The following is a 21,685-nucleotide window of genomic DNA, read 5'->3' on the forward strand; positions in this document are numbered from 1 at the left end:
ACAGATCACGAACAGCAGATCAGCAAATTCATGTCTGGGTTCTTTCAGCACTCTGAGATGTATACCATCCAGTCCAGGTGATTTATTACTCTTTAATTTATTGATTTGGCTGTGTGTCTTCCAGATTCACTGAAATTTCTTTCAGTTTCTCCATAACATCACCCTTGAAAACCATTTCCATTTCAGGTAGATCTCTTACTTCTTCCACAAAGAATTCATTCATTTTCTCCACTATGGCCTTATTCTCCCTGGGTGCTCCTTCTACTCCTTGATCATCCAATGGTCCCATGGATTCTCTCACAGGTTTTTTTTGCCTCTTTGGCAAGTTTCTCTTCATATTCTTTTTTTGCTTTCTTTATGAATGCTTTGCATCTAACTTGCCAGTGCTAATGCCAATTCTTATTTTCTTCATTTGAATCCTTTTTCCTGTCTTTGTCTATTATAACTTAACTGGCCTGCACTGAATATTGATTTAACCAGTTAAATTATTGCTGGCCCAAAAAATAGAAACATAGAAACATAGAAAGTTGACGGCAGATAAGGGCTACAGCCCATCAAGTCTGCCCACACTATTTACCCACCCTCTTAAGTCTACTGACCCCCTAAGTATAATTGTAATTATACTGTCACTCTACTGACCCGCTTATTCAAGTCCATACCCTAGTGACCCTATCCCTTGGCATGACCCTCGTAGGGATCCCACATAGGTATCCCATTTGTTCTTGAAGTCTGGGATGCTGTGTGCCTCGACCACCTGCACTGGAAGCTTGTTCCAATGCACAATCACTCTCTCCGTGAAGAAGTACTTCCTGGCGTCTCCACGAAACTTCCCTCCCCTGAGTTTGAGCGGATGTCCTCTTGTGGTCGAGGGTCCCTTGAGAAGAAAGATATCATCTTCTACCTCGATCCGTCCTGTGATGTACTTAAATGTCTCAATCATGCCTCCCCTCGCCCTACGCTCTTCGAGAGTGTAGAGCTGCAATTTGCTCAGTCTTTCTTCGTACGGGAGACCCTTTAGCCCCGAGACCATCCTGGTGGCCATCCGCTGAACCGATTCCATTCTAAGCACATCCTTACAGTAATGTGGCCTCCAGAATTGCACACAGTATTCCAGATGAGGTCTCACCATGGCTCTGTACAATGGCATCATGACTTCAGGCTTCCTGTTGACGAAGCTTCTCTTGATACAACCTATCATCTGCTGTGCTTTAGATGAAGCCTTATCCACTTGAGTGGCTGCTTTCATGTCAGCACTGATGATTACTCCTAAGTCTCGTTCTGCCGTAGTCCTGGTTAAAGTTTCTCCATTCAGGGTGTAAGTTCTGCAAGGATTTCCGTTACCGAGATGCATGACCTTACATTTCTTGGCGTTGAAGCCCAGCTGCCAGATCGAGGACCAACTTTCTAAAGTATGCAGGTCTTGCTCCATAGATATTGCTGGTCTCTGGAAATGGCCCAGCATTATGTGGGCTCAGCGCTGATCACAGCATTTATGCAGGTTGCTTCCCACTGGCCCAATGTCTGTAATAACCCAAATATCCTATAATAGGTGTTTAAATTTGCGGATGATACAAAGTTATTCAGAGTTGTGAGTGAGGGCACAGAAGGATTGTGAAGACCTACAAAGAGACATAAATACACTTGAGGAATGGGCTGTGAAATGGCAAATGAGGTTCAACGTGGATAAGTGCAAGGTGATGCATGTCGGTAACAAAAATCATATGCATGAATACAGGATGTCCGGTGCTATACTCGGAGAGAGCCCCCAGGAAAGAGACTTGGGAGTACTTGTAGACAAGTCAATGAAAATGTCTGCGCAATGTGTGGCGGCGGCAAAAAGGGCGAACAGAATGCTGGGAATGATTAAGAAGGGGATTATGAACAGATCTGAAAAGGTTATAAGAACATAAGAACATAAGAAGTTGCCTCCGCTGAGGCAGACCATAGGTCCATCCTGCTCAGCGGTCCGCACCCGTGGCGGCCCATCAGGCCCATTGCCTGAGCAATGGTCTATACCTATCTATACCCCCCAATCCCTTTTTCTTCTAGGAATCTATCCAAACCTTCTTTGAAACCATTTAATGTTTTCTTGTCTACAACAGCCTCTGGAAGCGCGTTCCATGTATCCACCACCCTCTGAGTGAAAAAGAACTTCCTAGCGTTTGTTCTAAACCTGTCCCCTTTCAATTTCTCCGAGTGCCCCCTTGTACTTGTGGCGCCCCTTAATTTGAAAAATCTGCCCCTGTCTATTTTTTCTATGCCCTTCAGGATCTTGAAGGTTTCTATCATGTCTCCTCTAAGTCTTCGCTTTTCCAGGGAGAAAAGTCCCAACTGCTTCAATCTGTCGGTATATGGGAGATTTTCCATTCCCTTTATCAGTTTGGTTGCTCTTCTTTGTACTCCCTCAAGTACCGCCATGTCTTTCTTGAGGTACGGCGACCAGTACTGGACACAGTACTCCAGATGCGGCCGTACCATTGCACGATACAGCGGCATGATGACTTCCTTCGTCCTGGTCGTAATACCCTTCTTAATGATACCCAGCATTCTGTTTGCTTTCCTAGAGGCTGTGGCGCATTGCGCCGATGCCTTCAGTGTTGCGTCTACCATCACTCCCAGGCCTCTCTCCAGGTTACTAACCCCTAGTGGTATTCCCCCCATTTTGTATGTGAACATCGGGTTCTTTTTCCCCACGTGCATGACCTTGCATTTCCCCACGTTGAAGCTCATCTGCCACTTTTCGGCCCACTTTTCCAGCTGCATTAGATCCTTTTGGAGATCCTCGCAGTCTTCCTTGGTTTGAGCCCTGCTGTATAGTTTGGTGTCATCTGCAAATTTAATGACTTCACACTTAGTTCCCGCCTCTAGGTCATTTATGTAGATATTGAACAAGAGCGGTCCCAGCACCGACCCCTGCGGAACTCCGCTCGTGACCCCTTTCCAGTCTGAGTAGTGGCCCTTTACGCCAACCCTCTGCTTCCTGTTTGCCAGCCAGTTTTTGATCCATCGGTGGACCTCCCCTTGTACCCCGTGGTTCCATATCTTTTTAAGCAGTCTCTCGTGTGGCACCTTGTCGAAGGCTTTTTGGAAGTCAAGGTAAATGATGTCTATAGATTCCCCTTTATCCACCTGGCTGTTCACTCCCTCAAAGAAGTACAATAAGTTTGTGAGGCATGACCTACCCTTACAGAAGCCATGTTGACTCGGTTTTAGCTGCCCATTTTTTTCGATGTGTTCACAGATGCTGTCTTTAATCAGTGCCTCCATCATCTTTCCCGGGACTGAGGTCAGGCTCACCGGCCTGTAGTTTCCCGGGTCCCCCCTTGCGCCCTTCTTGAAGATGGGCGTGACATTTGCTATTTTCCAATCCTCCGGGATCTCTCCGGTTTTTAAGGATAGGTTGCATATCTGTCGAAGTGGCTCTGCTATTACGTCTTTTAGTTCCTTGAGTACCCTTGGGTGAATGCCATCCGGACCCGGCGATTTGTCGCTCTTTAGTCTGTCAATCTGCTTGAGTACATCCTCTTGGCTTACCTCTAAATAGACCAGCTTATCGTCTTGGTCTCCTATTACGATCTCCTCGGGTTCTGGAATGGTGGTTATATTCTCCATCGTGAAGACTGACGTGAAGAACTCATTTAATCTGTCAGCTATCTCTTTCTCTTCTTTTACAACTCCCTTTCTGTCTCCATCGTCCAATGGTCCCACTTCTTCTCTCGCCGGTTGCTTCCCCTTGACGTATCTGAAGAACGACTTGAAGTTTGTTGCTTCCTTTGCCAGTCTCTCTTCGTATTCTCTTTTTGCTTTTCTAATCACTCGGTGACACTCTTTCTGGTGTTCTTTGTGCCCTTTTTGGTTCTCCTCTGTTTGGTCTTTTTTCCATTTTCTGAACGATGCTTTCTTGTCGCTTATCGCCTTCTTCACTGCACTTGTTATCCACACTGGGTTTTTTGTTCTATTTTTTTTGCACCCTTTTCTAAACTTGGGGATGCATATGCTTTGTGCTTCGTGCACAGTCTCCTTGAATAAGGTCCAGGCTTTTTCTACGGATTCCGTCTTCCCTATGTTGCCTTTGAGCTTCTTTCCCACCATTTTTCTCATGGCATCATAATTTCCTTTTTTGAAGTTGAGTGCCGTCGTTGTGGTTCTTTTCCCCTTTGATGATCCAATTTCAAGCCTGCACTGGATCATGTTGTGATCGCTGTTACCTAGTGGGGGTAATACCGCCACCTCCTTTGCTGTCCCCCCTAGTCCGTTGAAGATTAGGTCAAGAGTGGCATCGCCCCTTGTTGGTTCCGTGACCAGCTGCTCCATGAAACAGTCCCTCGTGACTTCTATGAATTTTGTCTCTCTTGCGCAGTTTGAGTGCCCAATACTCCAGTCTATCCCAGGATGGTTGAAGTCCCCCATCACCACCACATTTCCGCTTCTGCATACCTGCTTCAGTTCAGCCTCCATCTCCTGGTCGATTTCTTCCAGTTGTCCAGGTGGGCGGTAGTACAGACCCAGTTTAATGTCTGCTCCTGCTCCTCCCTGTAGCTTAACCCATAGTGATTCCAGGCCATCCGCCCGTACTGTTGTTTCAGTCCTGGCTGATGGTATGGAGTCTTTTATGTACAGCGCTATTCCTCCACCCTTTTTATGTGTCCTGTCTTTCCTGTATAGTTTGTACCCTGGTATGGCCACATCCCATTGATTGTCCTCGGTCCACCACGTTTCTGTGACTCCAATTATGTCTAGGTCCTTATTGCTGGCTGTGATTTCCAGTTCTCCCATTTTGGCCCTCAGGCTCCTAGCATTTGTGTATAGGCAGTTTAAGACCCAGGTTTTTGTCCTCTCTCTTTGTTTCCCTTGTGCTTTGGTATTCCTGTAGTTTCCCTCATGGTTTGCCAGCTCCTGAGCTTCGTCCTCCTCCTGTTGTGTGTGTGTGACGTCCTCTGCCTGTTTCCCCTGCGCCTCCTGCTCTCCTAGTTCCCACTCAGTCCTGGGCTCTTTTTCACAATGACTTTGCCCCTCTGTTTCCTGTTGTTCTGTGTTGGTGCCGCTTACCTGGTCCATTTGTGCCCTCGATCCCTGCAATGCGTCTTTAGGTCCTTTTTCAACCCATACACCCTCAGACCCGAGTCCTCTTTTACACTGTCCCAGTTCAGTACCTTTGTCAGGTACTGATGTCCGATGTGTCGAGGTCAGGTCGACTATCGGCTTTCCCCTTCTTCTCAGTTTAAAGCCAAGTCTATGACGTTCTGGACGTTGCGTGCCAGCATCCTCGTCCCAGCTGTGCTAAGGTGCAGTCCATCTTTTCTGTAGAGCTTGTTCTTCCCCAAGAAGGTAGTCCAGTTCCTAACAAAGTGGAAGCCCTCCTCCTTGCACCATCTCCTCAGCCAAAAGTTAATTGATTGTAGTTCGCTCTGTCTCTTTGTGTCCGCTCTCGGTACTGGCAGGATCTCTGAGAAGGCTATCTTCCTTGTCCTTAGTCTCAGTTTCCTCCCCAGGGTCCTGAACTGGTCAGTTAGTGTAGTCCTGTTGAAGTTTCTCCTGCTGATGTCGTTGGTTCCGATGTGGATCACTACTGCTGTCTCCTCCGTCTCGGCTCCCTCCAGGATCCTCTCGATATTGTTGATGATGTCTTTTGTTCTTGCCCCCGGGAGACATGTTACCAGTCTGTCCTCTCTCCCTCCGGCTATATGACTGTCTACTCCTCTCAGGATTGAGTCCCCGACCACGATAGCCGATCTCATGCTGTTATATCAGGCCATGGTACGCCCCCACCTGGAATACTGCGTCCGACACATGAAAAAGAACATAGTACTACTCAAAAGGGTCCAGAGAAGAGCGACTGGGACTGGGGGAGTTGCCGTACAATGAGAGGGTAGAGAAACTGGGCCTCTTCTCCCTTGAAAAGAAGAGACTGAGAGGTGACATGATCGAAACATTGAAGATATTAAAGGGAATTGACTTAGTAGAGAAAGAGAGATTGTTTAACCTCTCCAAGGTGAAGAGAACGAGAGGACACTCGCTAAAGCTAAAAGGGAAAAGATTCCGTACAAATGTAAGGAAGTTCTTCTTCACCCAGAGAGTGGTAGAAATCTGGAACACTCTTCCGGAGGCTATTATAGGGGAAAGCACCCTTCAGGGATTCAAGGAAAGGTTGGATAAGTTCCTACTGGAACAGAACATATGCAGGTGAGGCTAGACTCAAATAGGGCACTGGTCTTTGACCTAAGGGCCGCCACATGAGCGGACTGCTGGGCATGATGGACCACTGGTCTGATCCAGCAGCGGCAAATCTTATGTTCTTATGGTCACTGAACATCCAGCCAGACCAGAGTATTTGATTACCTGTGTTTCTATGAGCAGTTTGGTAAAACAGCCAGAATTGGGCACAATACTTTAGGTGAGGTCCCATTAATAATCCTTCTTTTCCTCTTTTTCACTCGTTGTATACCTCCTAGTGCACCTTATGATCCTTGCAGCTCCTGCTACTGCTTGATCACACAATCTTCCTTCCTATTGAGACAGACATGGAGGAAGCCACTGTTTGCCCTGGGATTGGTAGTATGGGTATATATTGAAGGAACTAAGGCCAATACTGGGCAGGCTTGCACGATGTATGGACATTCAGTTGAGGACGGGCTGGGAAGGGCTTCGATGGTTTGGATGGTTAAAATGGGCTGGAGTAAGCTTTGACGTAGACTTCAGTAGAAAGAACCTAAGCACACTACCGGGCAGGGCTCTGGGTTTCTGGCCCAGAAATATCTAAGAAAAAGGACCATTTAAATTTAAGTGATTAATTTATGGTTGGTCAGAATGGATAGACCATTCGGGTCTTTATCTGCTGTCATTTACTATGTTACTATGTTTGGGGATTCCGCATGAAATATTGCTACTATTTGGGGTTCCGGAATGTTGTTACTCTTTGGGTTTATGCCAAGTGTTTGTGACCTGGCTTGGTCACTGTGGAAACAGGATTCTGGGCTTGATGGACCATTGTGGCTACTTTTATGTTCTTATGTCAATCACTGGACCTCTTTCCTCCTTTGTGGACATTAGTATTTTAGCTCCTACCATGCGACACTTGGATTTCTTTAACTAAAATGCTAACACTGGATTGCATGAAAACTTGCACATTGTGAGTTTCACACACCTGTTAAAGTAACATAACATAGTAAATGAAGGTAGATAAAGACCTGAACAATCCATCCAGTCTGTCCATTAGTTATTCTCATTAAAAATTCATGATTAAATTAACTTGTCTCTTCTTTGATATTTGTGGGCCATAGACTAAAGTCCACCTGGTATTGTCCTAGGTTCCAACAACTGAAGTTGCCATCTAAACTCACTCCTGCCTATCCAACCATCCCGCTGTTTGCAGGATGTCTACCATAAAGTCTGCCCAGTAACGTCCTCATGTTCCAAGTTAGTGGAGTTCCCATTGATGCCTCCCCAGCCCATCCTACACTGAACCACCACATATGGAACACAAACTATACAAGTTTGTCCCATAATTTATATCATTTAGATCCTTTGTATTTATCCCACAATTTTTTGAATTCAATCACTGTTTTCCTCTCCACCACCTCCCTCGGAAGGGCATTCCAGCCATCCATCACCCTCTCCGTGAAAAAGAATTTCCTAACATTGCTCCTAAGTCTTCCTTCCTGTAACCTCAAGTTATGCCCTCTAGTTTTACCATTTCTCCTTATGATCATTATCTTATCACAGATGGGAAAACTGAAACAGAGAGAAATCGATGCTGACACAGCAAAGAGTAGAGTTCAGGATTATTTGCAAGGTTCAGGGTTCTAGACAGCAGAGAGTTCATTGTTTTGACTTTACTATATGAGAAGTGATACAGGTGATAATTTTTATTACAGACTGCCGTGGTTGATGATGACACTGCAAAGATGTTCAAAGCCACAGTGACTACACCAATGAACATACTAATGATAGTACAGGTGGTTCTGCTCTGCCTGGGGATTGTGGGCTTTCTAGCATGTTCCATTGCACTCTGTATTTACAGCTCAAGGAAATCAAAATAGGTAAGTATCCTAATTTATGAACAGAAAGACCAAATTGCTATACATAAGTATAGCCTTGCTGGATCATACCAATGGTCCATCTAGTCCAGTATCCCATCTTCACAGAGAACAATCCAAGTCACAAGTACAGTACCTGGCAAAAACCCAAATAGTAGCAGCATTCCATGCCACTGATCCAGAGCAAGCAGTGGCTTCTCCCACGTCTGTCTCAACAGCAGTTAATGGACTTTTCCTCCAGGAACTTGTCGAAACCCTTCTTAAAACTAGCTACATTAACTGCTCTTACCACATCCTCTGGCAATGCATTCCAGAGCTTAACTATTGTCTGAGTGAAAAATATTTCCTCTTATTTGTTTTAAAAGTATTACTCTATAATTTCATCAAGTGATCTCTAGTCTTTGTAAATCTTGATGCGATATAAAACATGAGAAAGGATCTAACGAAGCTTGAAATATGGTCTGAAATTTGGAAGCTAAAATGTAATGCTAAGAAACGCAAGGTCATGCATTTTGGCTGCAAAACCCAAGGGAACGGTACAGTTTAGGGGGTGAAGAACTTTTGTGCATGAAAGATGAGCGGGACTTGGGTGTGATAGTATGTGATGATCTTGAGGTGGCCAAACAGGTTGAAAAATTGATGGTGAAAGATATAAAGATGCTAGGGTACATATGGAGAGTTATGGCCAATAGGAAAAAGAAGGTTTTGATGACCCTGTATAAGATTCTGGTGAGACCTCATTTAGAATATTGTGTTCAATTTTGGAGACTGCACCTTCAAAAATATATTAACAGGATGGATTTGGTCCAAAGGAAAGCTACTAAAATGGTTGGTGGTCTTCATCATAAAAGTTTCAAGTTTCAAGTTTATTACACTTTGATGAATCGCCTATTTCAAATTTCTAGGCGATGTACATAATAATAAAAAACTTTAGCATAATAACAATAAAATCCAATAAAGACTAACATGAGAGATAGGAAAGGGGGTAGAGTTACAATTAGGGTATAGAAAAAAAGGGAAGTACAAAAGGTAGGGTAAAAATTATTCAAAGCACACTTCATAAATATTAATTAAAATAGAATTGAAAAATTTAGAAGTTTAGAGATCAAAAGCATCCCTAAACAAGTAAGTTTTTAATAACTTTTTAAATGCTGAAATGTCACGTTCTATTCTAATATACTGGGGAAGGGAATTCCACCATTGTGGACCTGCAACAGTAAACATATCTGCTCTTCTCGTTCCAATGATTTTCAAAGAGGGCACAGTTAATAAATTTTGATCGGAAGAACGCAGAGATCTTTGGGGTTTATATGGGATAAGTGATTTGGATATAAATTGCGGCTCACTAAATGCAAGAGACTTAAAGATTAAAAGCATCAGTTTATACAGGATCCTATGGTTAATTGGTAACCAATGCGCGTCTATTAACAATGGGGATACATGATCGAATTTTTTAGCGTTATAAATTAGTTTTATGGCCGTATTCTGAACAATTTGGAGTCTCCTTTTTTCTTTTTGAGTAATATTTAAAAATAGGGCATTACAATAGTCAATTTTTGCTATGATGAATGAATGGATTAAGATCTTTAAAGAGGAGGAATTGAGAAATTTGGCAATAGATCTTATCTGCCGTAGTTTGAAAAAGCAATTTGAAAACTTCAAGATCTCAATCTGTATATGCTGGAGGAAAGGCAGGAGAGTGGAGATATAATAGAGATATTTAAATACCTACGTGGCATAAGTATGTATGATTCATTTGAAAAGAATCTCCAGAATGAGAGGGCATGGGATAAAGTTAAGAGCTGATAGGCTCAGGTGTAATCTAAGGAAATATTTTTTTTACATTGGCATAGTGCGAGTAGGAAGCGCCCGGGGTGGTAGTTCCCTCTGCTCCTTTCCCACCCCCATGCCACACTTGTGCCCTCCCTTTCCCCATATCTCTTTAAATCTTTGTCAGGGCGAGCAGCTTCTTCAGCCAACTGCTCATGTCAGCTCTGTTTTTTCTTCGTCACTTCCTGGCCTTGTGACCAGGAAGTGATTTCAGAGGTGAGGCAGGAGGGCACAAGCATAGTGGGGGGGGGGGGATTGGGAGGTGTTAGCACCCCCACCAACATGGTGCCCGGGGCGGTCTGCTCCACCCTCTCCCTTACTATATCACTGGATGTGTAGAATAGTCTCCCGGTAGAGGTTGTGGCAATGACTGTGTCGGAATTCAAGAAAGTGTGGGACAGGATCTCTTAGGAAGAGGAGGAGATAGTGGAAGCTGCAAATGGGCAGACTGGATGGGCCATTTGGCCTTTATTTACCATTTCTATTCCTTAGCAAAATAAATACATTTTTCATTACCAGTTTCAAGTTTTTATTAAACTTTGATGAATCGCTTATTTAGTTTTACTAAGCGAAATACAAAAATTAAAAATTGATAAAACATTTACAAATTAAAAATTAACTAAAAAATAGGGTAGACAATTGGACGTACAGACCAACTAATACAAAAGGGAAGAGGGGATAGAACTACAATTTAGTATTTCAAAGTTCAGAGGAGAAACATATATGGAAAGAATGATAGGGCGGGGAATCAAAAAAGAAGAAGAGTTAAAAAGGAAAGAGTAGGAAGAAGTACCTGTAATATCCCTCTAAGACTCAACAATGTAACCAGCATCCACTCTGCAACCTTCTCGTATATTTCCAGCTCCTTCTGACGCTCCCCTCATTTTCCCACTTTGTAACCTCAACTCATAATTTAATTAGTTACCAGCGCAATTAATTGTAATCCTCTTCCTGGAAATGTCCAGTTATCTTTTGATGTAATCCGCTTAGAACTGCAAGGTACAGGCGGAATAGAAGTCAGTAATGTAATGTACCTGGCTTTTCTCAAAAAATGTAAGTCTCCCTCCAACTTAGGAATCAAGGAAACTCTTATATCTTGGCATCCCAAGTCCTCTAAATTTTCTTCACACTTCTACCTCTAACCCTCTGTTGTAGTTCATTCCTATTTCTCCTACTGTAAATCACGTCGAGCTCTACGAACGTGGAGATGATGCGGTATACAAACCTAAGGATTAGATTAGATTAGATTAATGTAATGTAAGTACGGGGAAGAATAAAAGAGAATCTGATTAGAAAAAAGGAATTTCGTGTAAGAATCAAAAACGGGTTAAGGGTTGAAAGCATCCTTAAATAGATGAGATTGACTTCCTCTCTAAGATGTTGTGGTATAGCATTCCAGTGCTATATGTCTTGTTGTCGTGTCCCAGTGATTTTCAAGGAGGGGACTGTTAGAAGTTTCTGATTTGACTGAAGTGAGCGAGCGTGAAATACTGTAAGGGATGAGCAAATTATCAATAAATTGTGGCTCATTTGATGAGAGGGTTTTAAATGATAGAAGTAAAATTTTGAAAGTGATTCAATGGCTAATTGGAAGCCAGTGAAAATTAACTAGAAGGGGTGTTACATGATCATATTTTTTGGCATTATGGATCAGTTTGACAGCAGTATTCTGAATTATTTGAAGAAACTTTTTTCTCTTTGTGTGATACTTATTAGTAGGGAATTACAGTAGTCTAGTTTTGCAATGATTAATGAGTGAATTGATTAATTTAATGATTTTGACTCCAGAAATTTAGAAATTGAACGGATCATTCATAGCCTATAGAAAAAAGATTTAACTATTCTACTTATGTACTCGTGGTAGGAAAGTTTATCATCAATGATGACTCTGAGAATGTTTAATGAAGTTACTATTTCGAGGTGAATGTTGTTAAGGATAAAAGGGACACTTAGATTTATTCCTTTCCTCCATGGGAGAAGTAAGGCTTTTCTTTTTGGATTTTTAAAGTTAACATATTGGAATTTAGCCATTGTTTGACACTCTCAAGCATGTTATTGATTTTAAGTATTTCTTCTTTGTTTTCCAGGTTTAAGGGGTGCAATAGCTGGATATCATCAGCATAGGTAAAGGTGGTAAAGCTGATGAACTGGCAGAGGCTTAAGAGGGGTGACAGCAAGATGTTAAGCTGTAGTGGGGTATTCCATATTTAAAAGCATAAGACTTGGAGATGGTGTCATTAAAGATAACCTTAGATGAGCGATTTGAGAGAAAAGATCAGAACCATTCTAATATTTGATCACAGACATCTATAGATGAAAGCCACATGATCGATGGTGTCAAATGCTGAGAAATCTAAAGAGAAGAGAATTAACATAATTATGATGATCTAAATGATAAGAGTATGTTTGTGGTCAGGCCTATTAATGAGTATTTTGTCGAGTGGTATTTCCTAAAACCTGTTTGGTTTGGGTGTAAAGCATTGGTGGATTCAACAAAATCTGATAAGAACATAAGAACATAAGAAGTTGCCTCCGCTGAGGCAGACCAGAGGTCCATCTCGCCCAGCGGTCCGCTCCCGCGGCGGCCCATCAGGCCCATTGCCTGAGCAATGGTCCCAGACTATCCCTATAACCTACCGCTACTCTTATCTGTACCCTTCAATTCCTTTATCCTCTAGGAACCTATCCAAACCTTCTTTGAAGCCTTGTAACGTGCTCCGGCCTATCACAGCCTCCGGGAGCGCGTTCCATGTGTCCACCACCCTCTGGGTGAAAAAGAACTTTCTGGCATTTGTTTTAAACCTGTCTCCTTTTAATTTTTCCGAGTGCCCCCTTGTACTTGTGGTTCCCCGTAATCTGAAAAATCTGTCCCTGTCTACTTTTTCTATACCCTTCAGGATCTTGAAGGTTTCTATCATGTCTCCTCTAAGTCTCCGCTTTTCCAGGGAGAACAGCCCCAGCTTTTTCAGTCTGTCAGTATATGAGAGGTTTTCCATACCTCTTATCAGTTTAGTTGCTCTTCTCTGGACTCCCTCAAGTACCGCCATGTCCTTTTTGAGGTACGGCGACCAATATTGGACACAGTACTCCAGATGCGGTCGCACCATTGCACGATACAGTGGCAGGATGACCTCCTTTGTCCTGGTCGTGATACCCTTCTTAATGATACCCAACATTTTGTTTGCTTTTCTTGAGGCTGTGGCGCACTGTGCCGACGCCTTTAAAGACGTGTCCACCATCACTCCCAGGTCTCTTTCAAGGTTACTTACCCCTAGCAGTGATCCTCCCATTTTGTAGCTGAACATCGGGTTCTTTTTCCCTACATGCATGACCTTGCATTTCCCTACATTAAAGTTCATTTGCCATTTTTTGGCCCATTCTTCTAGCGTCGTTAGGTCCCTTTGCAGATCTTCGCAGTCTTCCATGGTTTCAACCCTGCGGTAGAGTTTGGTGTCATCCGCAAATTTAATAACTTCGCAATTTGTTCCCGCCTCCAGGTCATTAATAAATATATTGAACAGGAGCGGTCCCAGCACCGACCCCTGCGGAACTCCGCTCGTGACCCCATGCCAGTCTGAGTAATGGCCCTTCACTCCAACCCTCTGTTTCCTGTCTGCCAGCCAGTTTTTGATCCATCGGTGGACCTCCCCTTGCACCCCGTGTCTCCACAGTTTTTTAAGCAATCTTTCGTGCGGTACCTTGTCAAAGGCTTTTTGAAAGTCAAGGTAAATGATGTCAATGGATTCTCCTTTATCCACCTGTCTATTTACTCCCTCAAAGAAGTACAATAAGTTTGTGAGGCATGACCTACCCTTGCAGAAGCCGTGCTGGCTCGTCTTTAGCTGTCCATTGTTTTCTATGTGTTCACAGATACTGTCCTTAATCAGTGCTTCCATCATTTTTCCCGGGACCGAGGTCAAGCTCACCGGCCTGTAGTTCCCTGGGTCCCCCCTTGAACCCTTCTTGAAGATGGGCGTGACATTTGCAATTTTCCAATCCTCCGGGATCTCTCCAGTCTTTAAGGATAGGTTACATATTTGGCGAAGTGGCTCTGCTATTACGTTCCTTAGTTCCTTTAGTACCCTTGGGTGAATGCCGTCCGGACCTGGCGATTTGTCGCTCTTTAGTCTGTCTATCTGCCTGAGGACATCCTCTTGGCTTACCTCTAGTTGGACCAGCTTTTCATCCCGATCCCCATTTACGATGTCCTCCGGTTCCGGAATATTGGATGTATCCTCCCTCGTGAAGACTGACGTGAAGAACTTATTTAACCTGTCTGCTATCTCTTTTTCCTCTTTTACCACTCCTTTTTTGTCTCCATCATCCAATGGCCCCACTTCTTCCCTTGCCGGTTGCTTCCCCTTCACATATCTGAAGAACGATTTGAAGTTTGTTGCTTCCCCCGCCAGTCTCTCCTCATATTCCCTTTTAGCTTTTTTAACCACACGGTGACACTTCCTTTGGTGTTCTTTGTGTTCCATTTGGTTGTCCTTTGTTTGGTCCTTTTTCCATTTTTTGAACGATGTTTTCTTGTCACTTATCGCCTTTTTCACTGCAGTTGTTATCCACGCTGGGTTTTTTGTTCGGTTTTTTTTGCACCCCTTCCTGAATCTGGGGATGTACAGGTTCTGTGCCTCTTGCACCGTGCCCTTGAGTAGGGACCAGGCTTTTTCTACAGACTCCATCTTCCTTTCGCTACCATTGAGTTTCTTTCCCACCAGTTTCCTCATGCCATCATAATTCCCTTTTTTGAAGTTGAGTGCTGTCGCTGTGGATCTTTTCACCTTTGATGGTCCAATTTCCAGCTTGCACTGGATCATGTTGTGATCGCTGTTTCCTAGGGGTTCTAGCACCGCCACCTCCTTTGCAGGTCCCCCTAGCCCATTGAGGATTAGGTCGAGAGTTGCATCCCCCCGTGTTGGTTCCGTGACCAGCTGTTCCATGAAACAGTCCCTCGTGGTTTCCAGGAATTTGGTCTCCCTTGTGCAGTTTGAGTGTCCAATACTCCAGTCTATCCCAGGGTAGTTGAAGTCTCCCATCACCATCACGCTTCCGCTTTTGCATATCTGCCTCAGCTCAGCCTCCAGGTCCTGGTCGAGTGCTTCCGTTTGTCCAGGTGGGCGATAGTACAGGCCCAATTTTATGTCTGCTCCAGCTCCTCCAGGTAGCTTAATCCATAGTGATTCCAAGTCGTCTGCCCTTACTGTTGTTTCTATCCTGGTTGAAGGTATGGAGTCCTTTATATAAAGCGCTATTCCTCCACCCTTCTTGTGTGTCCTGTCCCTCCTGTAGAGTTTGTACCCTGGTATGGCCACATCCCATTTGTTGTCGTCAGTCCACCACGTTTCTGTGACTCCTATTATGTCCAGGTCCTTTGTATTGGCTATGACTTCTAGTTCTCCCATTTTGGCTCTTAGGCTCCTAGCATTAGTGTATAGGCAATTTAAGTCCTGGTTGTTTGCCTTTTCCGCTGGTTTTCCTCGTGGTTTGGCGCCCCTGCCAACCTCCTCATGGGTTGCCAGCCCCGGAGCTTTGTTGTGTTCATCCCCATCTTGCGGTGTGTATATGTTGTCCTCAGCCTGCTCCCCCATGTTTGGATGACCCTCTGGCTCCTGTTGCTCTCTCTTAATTCTGCTTGCTAGGTTCGTTTGTGCATTGGCTCCCTGCATTGCATCCATGTATCCTTTTCCCAAAAGTTCCCTCTCAGTCCCGAGCCCTCTTTTACAAATTTCTGGTTCAGTATCCTTGTTTGATACTTTGGTCCGATGTGTCGAGGTCAGGTCGACTGTCGGCTTTCCCCTTCTCCTCAGTTTAAAGCCAAGTCTATGCTGCTCTGGACGTTGCGTGCCAGCAACCTCGTCCCAACCGTGCTCAGGTGCAGTCCGTCCCTCCTGTAGAGCTTGTTCTTCCCCCAGAAAGTTGTCCAGTTCCGTACAAATTGGAAACCCTCCTCTTCGCACCATCTCCTCAGCCAACCGTTTACTGCTTGCAGCTCGGTCTGTCTCTTAGCATCTGCCCTCGGTACTGGCAGGATCTCCGAGAAGGCTATCCTCCTTGTCCTCAGCTTCAGTTTCCTCCCCAGGATCCTGAACTGCTCAGTTAGTGTAGTCCTGTTGTAGCTCCTCCTGCTGATGTCGTTGGTTCCAACGTGTATTATCACTGCTGTCTCCTCTGTTTCAGCTCCGTCCAGGATTCTCTCTATTCTGTCAATGACGTCCTTCGTTCTCGCCCCCGGGAGACATGTCACTAGTCGGTCCTCTCTCCCTCCTGCTATGTGACTGTCCACTTCTCTCAGGATTGAGTCTCCCACTACAATTGCAGACTTGATAGTTGGTCAAATACTATTCTTTCTGTTAATTTGGCTGTGAATGGGATATTAGCAATAGGACGGTAGTTCAATATGTCTTGCAAGTTAGCTTTGAAGTCCTTAATTATCGGTAGACTGTAGCAGTTTTCCATTTTCATGGGTGAAGATCCCGATTTAAGGCTGTATAAGATAAGAGTGTGTATAAGGGGTCCAAAACAAGAAAAAAATATTTTTAGGATGAGAGGTGGAATGACCTCTAAGTGTGATCCCTTTATATTAACTTTCTGGAAAAGGTGTTCGATATAAGATAGCGAGGGAAGATTGAAAGTAGAACATTTAGTGAGTGGTAAGTGGTATTGAGCTTGACTTGAAGGAATTCCCAGAAGAGTGATCAACAGTTCTAACTATATTTTCACAGTAGATGATGGCTAATCCCCCTCCTTTCTGACTATGTCGGTGATTGAACAGGTAAGAATAGCCAGGTGGACAGCAAAAGGAGAGGTACGATTCTTCAGCTTCTGTTAACCAAGATTCAGTAATACAAAGGATGTTTAAGTTATGAGAATGAATGACTTCTTTTATGAGGTGGTATTTACCTTTAAGAGTTCTGACCTTAATTAAACCTAATTTCAAATGTGTATCAGTTTTGGTATAGTTAAGAGAGGATGGGGAGGCAGTAGAAATGTCAATGTTTTTGGATTGACGAGGAGCAGATGCCCTATGGCTTTTGGGGCGATGACCCCAAAAGACAGGAATAGCTGATGACTGAGAAGCCATTGTGCCGCAATATAAAGAACAAAAAATGAGTTAAAGTAGAAAGTTTCCGATGGTTTGTTTGTTACTCTTTTGACATAGGGAAGTAAATTGACTCACCCTGTAGATCCTGCAATGATATTTAAGGATGGAGTGGCCAAGTGGTAGAGCTACAACCTCAGCACCCCTGTTTTACTCCTTGTGACTTTGGGCAAGTCACTTAATTTCCCATTGCCCCAGGTACATTAGATAGATTTTGAGCACACAGAGACAGTTAGGGAAAAATGCTTGAGTATCTGAATGTAAACCATTTAGATAGCCTCCACTGATAGGTGATCTACAAATAAATAAACCTATAACATTACATTACATTACATTACATTAGGGACTTCTATTCCGCCTATACCTTGCAGTTCAAGGCGGATTACAAAAGAGCTAACTGGACATTTCCAGTGAAGTTACAACAGTTTTTAGGTTTTTTTTTTTCAGTTACAAGGGAGGAGAGGTAGCTGGATTAATTCCGGAAGAACTTGCAAATTGGATATTAAATTGACTGTACGTTACTGTGTGATATAACAAATAGATTACAGTTAGAGTACAAATAAGATTCCGTTACATTTCAGGGATCTGAATACTTGGTTGGTGTTTTGGGGAGGAAGAGATTATTTAAGTGGAGGCTTTGGGGGAGAATCTATCTAGGAGGAGGGGGAAGGGTTGGGTTAAGATATCTGGATAAATTTTTTGAAAAGTAGGGTTTTGATTTCTTTTCGAAAAGTTTTGAAGTCGCCCATTGCCGTCAACAGGTTGGAGATGGAGTGGTTAAGTTTTGCTGCTTGCGTCGCCAGAAGTTTATCAAACATCTTTTTGCACTGAGTGCCCTTGAGTGGAGGGAAGGCAAAAGGGTTCGGAGTTCTTCTTTGTCTTGAGGTGAGGATCTGGTTTAGGCAGTTGTTTAGATAGGGGGGGGGGCAAGAGCCGTTTAATGCTTTGAATAATAGACAGTAGAATTTGAATTGAATTCGTGCTTGCATAGGTAGCCAGTGAGAGTCTAGGAAGGCAGTTGTAATATGATCTTCTTTTTCTCAGGGAGTAGATCAGTCTGAGGGCAGTGTTTTGTATAGTCTGAAATTGTTTTATCATGTTGGCAGGACAAGGTAGATAGAGGGAATTGCAATAGTCCAGTAGACCTAAGACTAGGGATTGGACAATTAGCATGAATTGTGCTGGGTCAAAGAATTTTCTTATTTTACGTAGACTTCTCATAATTAAAAAAGCTTTTTGGGATGTTTTATTGATTTGGGACTGCATTGTGCAGCATCTGTCTATCGTTACTCCTAGGAGTTTGAGTTCAGGCTGTATTGGGTATTTGGTGTTTTTAATTTTCAGTTCTGTAATGGTGGGAGTTTTGGCCTTTTCGAGCAGAAGGAATTTTGTTTTATCTGAGTTTAGTTTCAGTTTGTGGTCTACCATCCATTTTTCCACTGCATCTAGAGTTATTTCCAGTTTTGCTGTAGAGGTGAGCTCTGATGGGTCGAAGGGGAGGAGTATAGTGATGTCGTCTGTGTAGCTGAAGGATGTAACATTTAAGTTATCTAAAGTGGCTCCAAGGGAGGAAATAAAGAGGTTGAAGAGCATAGGTGATAGAGATGATCCTTGTGGAACTCCGCATGTGTTGGACCATGGTTCTGATTTGATATTATTGGACTTTACCCTTTAGGTTCTTGATTTGAGGAATCCTTGGAACCAATTGTAGACCTTGCCTGAGATCCCAATGGCGTCAAGTATCTGTAGCAGTATGGAGTGGTCGACCAGGTCAAATGCTGCGGAGAGGTCAAGTTGGATTAGCATCATCTTTTTGCCTTTGCTAATTTTCTGTCGAGCTGTGTCTAGTAATAATAATAATAATTTATTTCTTATATACCGCTATACCGTGAAGTTCGAAGCGGTTTACAATAAAGATACATTTGACAGTACATGGGATAGAAACGGTTTACAATAAAGATATGTTTAGTCAGTACATGCAAGTGGTTTACATTAAAGATTCATTTTGTCAGTACATGGGATGCAAGTGGGTTACAGTAAAGATATATTTTGTCAGTACATGGGATACAAGTGGGTTACAGTAAAGATATATTTTGTCAGTACATGGGATACAAGTGGGTTACAGTAAAGATATATTTTGTCAGTACATGGGATGCAAGTGGGTTACAAGTGTTACAAGTAGTGTTTCTGTGCTGTGGTTGGTTCGAAATCCTGATTGTGAGGGGTGAAGTAGGTTATGGTCTTCCAGGTAGTTGGTGAGGTATTGTGCAACTAGACCTTCTATTATTTTAACGTATATTGGTATTGAAGCGATTGGTCTGTAGTTGGAGGGGTTATCTATTGGGCCTTTGTGGTCTTTCATGATTGGGGTGATTTTGATCTCTCCAAGGTCTTGAGGGAATTGACCTTCTGTTAATCTGGTTTGAATCCATAGCATGAGGTTGGCTCTGAATGTGGTGGAGGAGTTTAATAACAGGTAGGTGGGGCAGTTATTTAGGTTGCAAGAAGCTTGGCTGTATTTTATGCAGAGTCGATTCATATCCGACCAATGTAATACGGGGAAGACTGTCCAGCTTCTGTCTGCGGCGATGGCTTCTCCTGTTGAAGGGTTTGTTGTTATCTTGTCGAGGTGGGTGTGAGTATTGTTGAATGCAGTTCTGATCTTGGTGATCCTATTTTTGAAATGGTCTGCTAGTTGGATAGCTGTCGGTGGGTGGTTTCCTTGTGTAGCTAGGTGAGGTTTGGTGTCGGTGAGATTCTTTACTAGACTGAATAGCTTTTTTGTGTCTAGGGTTTCCGTGCCTATCATTTTGGAGTAGTAGGCTTTCCGTTTTTCCTTGAGTTTGTTCTTGTATTGGTTGATTTGAGTTCTCCATGCTGTTTTTGTGTGCTCTAGGCTCTTTTTTTTTCCATTCTCTTTCTAGTTGTCTGCAGAGCTTTTTTAGTTGGAGAAGTTCAGTGTCGAACCATTTGTCTGACGGTCTGCAGATTCTGAATTTTGATTTTTCAGGAGCTAGCTCATTCAGGATGATTTTGCTTACAGTACGCCATTGTGATATGAATTCGTTGGGAGCTATATTGGTGATTGCGGGGTCTGCTTTGTCCCAGAATGTGGAGGGTTCAATTTTTTGGCGTGTTTTGAAGGAGGTTTTGGGAGGGGGTTGCTTGTTATTGCGTTGAGCCCAATTGATGTTAAAGGTGTATTTGTAGTGATCTGACCAGAGGGAGGGGTGCCAGGCCCCATTTGAGATGTGGATTTCGGGATTGTGAGTGTGTTGGGACATGTATGCAGCGACATCTAGTTGGTGGCCTTTTTCGTGTGTGGGTTGGGGGTTGAGGATCTGGTAGTTCGTGCTTTGAGGTATGAAAATATATTTTCTACTTGTTTGGAGGTCTTCTAGGTGGAGGTTTATGTCTCCAAGGAGTAGGTTATAAGGTGATGTTAGGGAGTTCTGGTAAATGAATTCTTCGAGAGCTTGTTTGTTAGCATTCCATTTTCCTGGTGTTGTGTAACAAAGAATGCAGGTTATAGTCGGATAATTGGCAGGCTAGGAGATCTAGATGGGGAGTGGAGTGTTTGTCTAGGGTCTTTATGTTGATGTTGTTTTTGAGTATGACGGCTAGACCTCCTCCTCGTTTTTTTTCTCTGCAGACCAATTCTATTTTGTAACCCTTCAGGCAGAGTTCTGTGATGCTGGGATCCGAGTCAAAGGTTAGCCAGGTTTCGGCTAGGAATAAGCAACTTAACTGTTTTTTAACTATCCAGTCCTTTATAAGGTTTGCTTTTGTGCTTATTGATCTGATGTTCATATATGCACAGGCTAGTGAGGTATAGTTTGTGTGGAGAGAGGGGGTGCATTTTGGGTGGAGGAAATTTTCTGCCTACCCTGTCTTCCTGAACAGATTATAGCCCAGTATATCTACTGTATACATTACATTACATTAGTGATTTCTATTCCGTCATTACCTTGCGGTTCAAGGCAGATTACATAAGAATTGTCATGAAGCCCAGTCATGGTTCTCCGTGAACTATGTCTATTATTTTTTATTTTATTTCCATTATTTATTTAATTATTTATATACCACTTATATCCTTAGTGGTTTACATTCAGGTACTTTATCATATTTCCCTGTCTGTCCTGGTGGGCTCAAACTCTATCTAGTGTACCTGGGGCAATGAGGGGATTAAGGGACTTGCCCAGGGTCACAAGGAGCAGCGAGCAATTTGAACCCAGAACCTGAGGGTGCTGAGGCTGTAGTTCTAACCCTTGCACCACACACTCCGTGATGGCTACTTCCTCTTCCATTATGACCTCTAATATGTGTAATGCACCTCTCCTTTCCTTGCTACAAATGTCTGGGATTAGACCTTGCACCTTGTGGCATGAAAGGTGACATGGGGGGAGCCACTGCTTGCCTAGGGATCAATATCATGGAATGTTGCTACTATTTGGGTTTCTGCCAGCAATTTATCACTTGGCCATTTTTCATTGCATGAAATATTCTGATGGTATTTGCAAAAAAATATGATCCATTAACTTGTGAAAAGTTTTTGTAATTTCTTCTCAGTTCTGTGTTGACTGCCGCAGGGAGGATTTTTACAATATGTCACGCTCTTTGTATCATATAATGTGCTATTTACCTATGGATCTTTGGAGTGAGTCTAGAAAATAAAACCAGTCTTTGAAGGAATTCTAAGATAAATTTCCAAAGCCAT

At 43.2% G+C, this 21,685-nt stretch overlaps 1 protein-coding gene across 4 annotated transcripts in view; it reads left to right on the forward strand.

Moving 5' to 3' along the window:
* CD36 (CD36 molecule) overlaps positions 1 to 21,685 on the forward strand; it is a 131,201-nt gene that overhangs the window by 94,364 nt on the left and 15,152 nt on the right. The window contains exon 12 of one of the 4 annotated variants that reach the window (XM_033958737.1): positions 7,875 to 8,039. The exons of 2 other annotated variants lie outside the window; for them this stretch is intronic. In XM_033958737.1, the coding sequence (XP_033814628.1) occupies positions 7,875 to 8,039 (165 nt within the window). Of the gene's footprint in view, positions 1 to 7,874; positions 8,040 to 21,685 lie in introns of those variants that run through there. One more of the 4 variants, XM_033958738.1, reaches the window with a different exon arrangement.

This window comes from Geotrypetes seraphini, chromosome 9 (assembly GCF_902459505.1).
Source record: "Geotrypetes seraphini chromosome 9, aGeoSer1.1, whole genome shotgun sequence".
In the NCBI taxonomy this organism is placed as follows: Eukaryota; Metazoa; Chordata; class Amphibia; order Gymnophiona; family Dermophiidae; genus Geotrypetes; species Geotrypetes seraphini.